The 7,500-nt window shown below is 43.3% G+C and overlaps 1 protein-coding gene across 1 annotated transcript in view; it reads right to left on the bottom strand.

Moving 5' to 3' along the window:
• nrxn3a (neurexin 3a) overlaps window positions 1-7,500 on the bottom strand; it is a gene marked incomplete at both ends in the record, with an annotated part of 268,162 nt that overhangs the window by 193,875 nt on the left and 66,787 nt on the right. Inside the window, 1 exon segment of the mRNA XM_083683801.1 lies at window positions 1,158-1,451. Within this exon segment, the coding sequence (XP_083539927.1) occupies window positions 1,158-1,451 (294 nt within the window).

Below are 7,500 nucleotides of genomic sequence, written 5' to 3'. Positions count from 1 at the left end.
GGAGGGTCAATATGAGAGCCAGGCGTGGCTGATTTAATGTAGTAAACTCAAGCCCATTTTAGGCTGCATGTCACATTGTCAAACCAATATTTACCAGATTTTCTATAATTGCGCTGCATTCAGAGATTTTCCTCATACTTTGTGTGCTCAGCTCATTTTTGTCTGTCTACATTACTCGCCTGGGAAAGGAAACCACGGAAGGATATGGCAGGGGGCTTTACACCCCAGACTGGGTCAACAGCAGGGCAAGGGGGGGGGGGGGGGGTGAAATGGCTGGCAGCCCTCCAGCTACTACGACTGACCACCTCAACTTCACCTACTGTTGGTCTGCCTCCATCACGATTGGCACGCGCCACTTGTATCAACAAAAAATATCAGATAATGGTGTGTGTGCTGATCATTTCTGTATTTACTGTATTATTTACTGTAAGGTTGTACTGATCATGATAAGCTAATGACTGGCTACGTGCACAGCCATGTTTATTTTCGTTCATCATCATTCAATGCATTCTGGGTCACGTAAATGTCTGTCAGACCAAAGATGTTTTAGTGAAATGAGGTAAATAGATGGAAACCCATAGCAAAACTTTCGAGAAGACTTGAAAAGTGAATAATTGGAGTGACCCATCTTGTCATCTCTTGTTTCATCTTTGGAAAAACAAACACCGTCAGATTACTTTCAACTTTTGGAAAGTGTTTTAGTCAATTATTTCAATCACTGCTGAGCTCACCCGTGATGTGATACATTGTAAATTGTAATCGCGATTAGCTAATTTATATTATGGTTTCTGTCAGCCGAGAGTTGCCTCAATTAAACTCCTTGTAAACTCACTCTTTAGTCAGAGCTAGGAATAGCATTGCCTCCATTTTCCGATTTGGATTAACTGTGTTATGTTGTTGCTACTTCTGTGAATTTCTGACAGTCTACGTCAAAATAATAACCTACTCACATTGAGGACATACAGTTGTAAAGGCTTAGAATTTGTGTGGAAATGTTTCTGTGAAAAAACAGAGTAGTCAGCCTAAAAACGCTGATATATTTTAAATATAAATTCTACACACCGGTGTGATCGTACGCTTGAGGGTCACTCTAGACTGATCACACACGTGTGACCATATGCATTAAAGAGTAAATACATCCAAAGTGATTGACTGACCTTGGTGTTCTTCTGGCTGCGAGCAGCCTCCTTGCGCTCCTGGGGCTTGCCGTGGGTGAAAAGGATGAGGCCGTTAGGCTCTGAGGTACGGAAGTCAAAGGAGATGGAGCCCATGCGCTTGGTGTTCCACTTGGGCAGGCTGATGTAGGCCTCGGGGGTCTCGAAGGAGATGGGGTCCAAGGTGGCCACGTTCTCACACTTGAAGACCACGTCGCCCTGGATCTTCATCTTGGGGTCCACAATGCGGGCCAGACGCGAGAGCTCCAGACGGATGTCGTTGTTCTTGTAGACCACCTGTGTTTGGTGGAGAAGAGAGAGAGATAAATGTATCAGTTTAGGGTCATGTTTGGTAATCGTAGTAGTTAGTACAATATGGACATATTGCTGTGATTCAAGGGGATTCTAAGTGATAGCATGAGTTGGTCAGCAACACCTGCATGTACAGTACAATAAGCCATTAGGCACAATGGTCTGAACCTTTTGACAAGATCTCTACATTATCACATTCTTCTGAAAATATTTGGCTTTCTTCATGCCATCACACTTGTAGTATGTTCCCAAAATCGTAACTGGCCGATCGTATCCACATCCCACTCCTAACACCAAAGTAGCTGCTTGTCTGTTTGTCGAACACTCAAGCCAATACATCATGGAGGTCTGCACATCTCAACAAAGGTTCTGGTGTTGTGCTTCAGACATGACATATTGGAAGATGGTAGGCAAAGAGGTTCATTGTAATAAAACAACCTATGATACCTGTGACAATAATCTCTACGATATTCCTCAGATAATTTGAGTTTTTTATCCAAGTTGATCTTTGTCATCCTTCTTTGATGACGACACACTAATCAGAAAGGTGTCCGATAGAGAAGAGATTAAAACAAATGAATAATCAACCAAAGTAAACTCAAATCAACTCAAAGATAAACGCCATTCCGTAATGCTAGGTTTCCGGATGGGTGTCTGTCCTTCATAAAATGTCTGGTAAAGTTCATGTTAATCAGCCTGTAACCTGTATTAATATACCTGTATTAAATACCAATGGGCCAGGGCAGACAAACACAATGGCCATGTCTAGCTGAGGTAATTGACTCTCTGTGGGTTGACATATGCATCTGGGTCTGTTCTCCCTGATAGCGATGCTAATGGCTCCACAAAAAGAGAGACACACACACACACACACACACACACACAGACACACACACACACACAGAGTGATGGTGGCACAGACCCTTTGTTCTGAAAGCTATGGGGACAGAAAATGGTTGCCCTTGGCTTATTTGAGAGTCTGACGTCATATGTTGGTTCTAGATGTGTCTGCCACAGCGCAGGGTGCCTACCACACACACACACACGCACGCACACACGCACACACACACACACACACACACACACACACACACACTCAACCGCCGCCCCTATCTCACTTTCAGATTGTCAACCTATAGATTGGAATCAAACCCATCTCGTTGGTGTTGAAACCTCCATGATTAAGGCAATATAACCTCTGTCAAGCACTCTGATTTATCATATGCCACTAATACACTGTGTAGCATCACTATTCTGTGAGTGAGTATCCTCCCCAGAACAAAACAAAGACTGAAAAAAACTTAAGTGGCCAATTTTTTATCACAGCCCCCTTAAATACTGTCAATAACACAGGGAGGACAGAGACACAGAGGGGGATGTGTGTGTAAATTGAAATCTGCTGGAGTGGAAAATTGAAGGCTTTTTCTCTAATTCTCTGGGCAGAAGCCCCCTCTCTCTTTCTTGGTATTTAGGGGAGAGCACACACATACGTAAACAAACCTGCACACACACACACACACACACACACACACACACACACACACACACACACCATTTCTCTCAATCTATTTCTCTATTCCCCCCGCCCCTCTCTCTCTCTTTTTCTTTCTCTTTGGGTTTGTTTGAGTACACATCTCTCCGTGGGTAGATTGGGGTTTGTCTGAGATTATCGATAATCCGGGGGCAGATTTGACAGTAAATCAACTCATCCCTCAGGTGCCTCGGGACTTTCATCCGACCGGGAGATTGTCTTTTCTTCTTCCTCCCTGTCTCCAAGGAGCCTGCAGAGCCGGAGCTATGAAATCACGGTGCTCCCATCTCTTTTCCGGCTCCAGAGGGTTTATCCCATTGATAATAAATACCAGCAGCCCCGAAGGAGCAGCTTTTACACCCCAAACAAAGCCACGTAGAGGTTACCCTCCACATGTCTTATCCAACTCTTTGACAACACCAGGGAAACAGATAAACGAAAACTAGTTGTCAGAGAACAGTACTTCTGCCTCTGTCTGTTAACGCTGTTGTGTACTTTTGAGTTTGAACCCAGGGAGTCTGCAAACAAAACAAATAAACACAATATACTATACGCTATATAAAGAACAGCAATTTTGGAATGGCCTTAAGAATCTAAGTTTGGCCAAACTGGCTCTGGCTCTCTCTCTCTCCCCCAGCTGAACGGCAGTTATAGGGACAGAGGGCAGATTATTGCGGCTGCTTGCATGCTCTCCTTCTGTCTCCTCTCGTATACAGTAGCTTGCATGCACAAACACACTCTCACACACACACACACACACACACACACACACACACACACACACACAAAGATAAGTGTTTGGGAAGCTTACGCCTCGCACTAATGGGGTTTGTGTAAGAGCTAGAGTTAATGCCTCTCTCTCTGTCGCCCGAGCTGTTTGTATAAGCATTCAGACATGACGTCCCTAATTTCTTAACCAAGGCTGACAGTCAAATGTAGCTGAGGGAGTGTGTTTATGTGAAGGCAGAGGAATCTTCTGAGCCTCTGTACACTTATTATAATATTATATATGAGTGTATAGGCATTCATGGACATAGGTAGGGTTGATTTCAGATTATGACAAAGGATTATCATTCCCAAAAAGAAATGTTTGAATTGCTACGCTAGTTGTATTATCCACCAGGTGCCTCTGTAATCCAATCATGAGTACATAATGAGTCTATATAGGTAGGACCGTTACTTCCAGACGTCTGTGATCGCTCTCGCAAGGTTCTATCTCACCAAAAATATATTTTTTTTATATATAAAATACCTGAAATAATATGTCCCTGTGTGCTGCCAAGATAGACCCGCTATCGATCCCAAAATGAGACCCACAGACTTCTTCACCTCAGATTGGACCTGAGGTTTTATATTTCTGCCCTCCGCACCTGAGATTCTATTGATCGCTCCATCCCCTCATCCACCCTCATTTCCTCTCCTCTCTCCTCTTTCCAAATAAAGTCGTATGTTATTGCCACAGGCAGGGATTTCATCCCAAACACCGAGATCTTAGCCATTCATCAATGCACTTAGAGTTAGCTAGCTTTATGGCAAACATATCCACAGATTTTGGTGAAAGTTTGAAAGCTTGCGAGCTACTACTGAGACGACTGACATGTTAAAGTTGCAGTTGTTGACAGTTGAAATAGAGGTCACACCGAGGTTAAATGTTGTTGTGGTGAGATTAGTCCAGGGCAGAAAACAGCGAGCTCTAGACACAGCTGCATGTGAAATGCAACGGCCCGCTAGCAAGTGTCAACGCAGCTTATAAAGCAAAGTCATACTGCACAGGCAACATATGTAGCTGTCTAGTTGGTGGTACTCCAAATCCTTGCAACGAGCATAAAACACTGTGAAATGTCAACTATGGTGCTTCGCCCAGAAGAACTGCTGAGAGACAGTACTTTTACTGAAGCGATACTGTCAGTTGCATACAGCAAAACAAGTTCACAAGTTCAGTTCCACTTACTCAGACTAATGGTCATGCGGTAGTATGAGAGTGTGAAATTTGTTGACATGGATTCAACATCTGGTTGGGTTCACACCTGGTCCCGAACTGAGGCAGAGAGTTCCCCCCCCAGTGATGCAGCTGATGCCCGGGCAGCAGAGATGCATGGTGGCCAAGGGCATGGAAAAGTAAGGAAGGGAGGTGGGAGGATTATATACCATGGTGATTATATACCATGGGTAGGCGGAGTTCTAAATTGATATCAGGCGTTTGTCTGATTGTGTTTGTCATCCTCCCAAACCTACATCTATTCTTAAGGAGATGCTACGGGATTTTCGTTGCTATATCCTAAGTGGCTTAAATGTTTTCTTTTTTAGGCTTAAGTGTTGACTATATCATTCATGATATAATGTTCATTGATTTCTTATCCCATTAGACGACACAGTCCTCTGTTAAAGGCCAAAAATATTCTGTCTATTTCAGAACCCGTTTATGGCTTGTGAGGGTTAGGGTTAGGGTAACTAATTACTGAAAATACAAAAATCCTGTAGCATATCTTTAACTTCATTAAGTGTGATAAAGAGTACTGAAAAATTATGAATAATATACTGTATATCACCATGACAAGCACAACTGACTTTTCAGTGTATACTGTGGAGCCAGCATATCTAAACAAAGTCTCCTAGAAGAAAGGACGGCCTTCTGTGCTGGCTACTAATACTTCACAAAAAGCAATGAACCTTTAGCATGCAACGCTAGGATGTTTTCTGTGCGTGCTTTCCCTTTCATTCAAGACTATAACACAGTACACAGACAGCGTTTAAACAAACACTGCATCTGTCCAATACTGCCTCAAGCCTACAGACAAACATATGTTCCTCGCTAAAGACCTTTTAGTCAGATATCTGCTGAAAAGCTGTCACCGGGGGCTCTCAAAGTGACCTTGAAAACAACAGCGACGCCACCGCAAATCTCCTGCCGTTGATTGGAAATGATTATCATTATTTGCGATATTATCGCTGTCGTTTATCCACGCCACGTTGACCTGATGCATTTTTCATTACCTAAATCAAGTTTGTCCCTGCGGCTCCCCTGTAATTTCCAGACATCGCAAGCAACCAGACGTCTCTCCCTCCCATGACACAAATTGATACTTTGCAATTTAGTCGTCAGGAGACGGTGTCATTTTAGAGTGGAGCGAGCGTCACATAAAATGCCAGCCGGCTAATTTCTGCCGAACTGTTGATGAGGCATCAGGCTGGGTGACATTTCCCTCCCTCTCTCTCTCTCTGTCTCTCTGTCTCTCTGTCTCTGTCTCTGTCTCTCTGTCTCTCTCTCTCTCTCTCTCTCTCTCTCCCTCTCTCTCTCTCTCTCTCTCTTTGGCTTGGACCTGCAATGATACAGGTTGTTGTTTGAACTATGCTGAGAAATTACAGAGGACGTTGTCATGTCTCATAAGCTAAAGGTTGTCCTGACGGAGTTGAAATGCAGATAGACACAGCCTGTCGTGATGCATTACGTGCTTTTCTAGTGTAATTACAGGGCTATCTATGGACTGTAATATACACTAATGAGCTAACACAATGAGGTTGTGTCACGCTAAGGTTATTGAGGGTCAAATTCATTACTTTATCAAATATTGAAAACAATTTCTTTCTTCGCTGGGTCTGTCTTACAAATTCATTAAATAACATACATGCTGATACACAGACACTCACACACGCATGCACACACGCGAGCACGCGCGCACACACACACACACACACACATTTTACATTTATGGCATTTAGCAGACGCCTTTATCCAAAGCGACTTACAACAAATACATTTGTTTAAGTAAGTGAATCATCTATCCATCAGTCATCATAAGATAAAGTAATCAATGCTCGGACCAGGGGCCATAAGCAGTCACAATGCTAGAAGAAGGATTTTTTTTTCAGGAGAGAAACTTGTACAGTGGGGGTGAAGAGGTCTTTAGGAGGGACTGTTAAGATGTAGCCTGAAGAGACACAGAGACACACACACACACACACACACACACACACACACACACACACACACACACACACACACACACACACACACACACACACACACACCCATCAGCAAAACCGTTCATATCCTAACAAACCTTCCAAACAGGCATGTCTGTATGACTGATTACAGTAGAGGTTGACAGGGAAAAATGACTTGGAGGGAATCTATTCATGCACATTTGAAACTGAGCTTCCAGCAACACATCCGGACTCAGGGAACATTTGATTCTACCTATATCACCAATCATATTTCTCAAATTGCTTCCTGATAAAAAAACAGTAAAGAATACATTACTGTTGAGAAGAAAACAGAAAACAGCAGAGGGGTAATGTTGACAAGATGACAAGTCAGTTTGAGCCAGGCATCTGCAAATATAATATATGAAAGTGTGTGGTGAGTGCTTTATCATCTTGGTGCAGGTGCAGGCAGCAGGTTTACAGGAGAATAAAGCATTCGGTGTGAGATACTGATAGGAGTGAGTGATCCCCAATCTGTGCACACACAGGAGCAGAGAGCTACATTTTTGAATATGTGTC

The sequence above is a fragment of the Argentina silus genome (assembly GCF_951799395.1).
Source record: "Argentina silus genome assembly, chromosome: 13".
Classification (NCBI taxonomy): domain Eukaryota; kingdom Metazoa; phylum Chordata; class Actinopteri; order Argentiniformes; family Argentinidae; genus Argentina; species Argentina silus.
The sequence above is the reverse complement of the archived record's forward strand: the minus strand, read 5'-3'. Positions and strand labels throughout refer to the sequence as shown.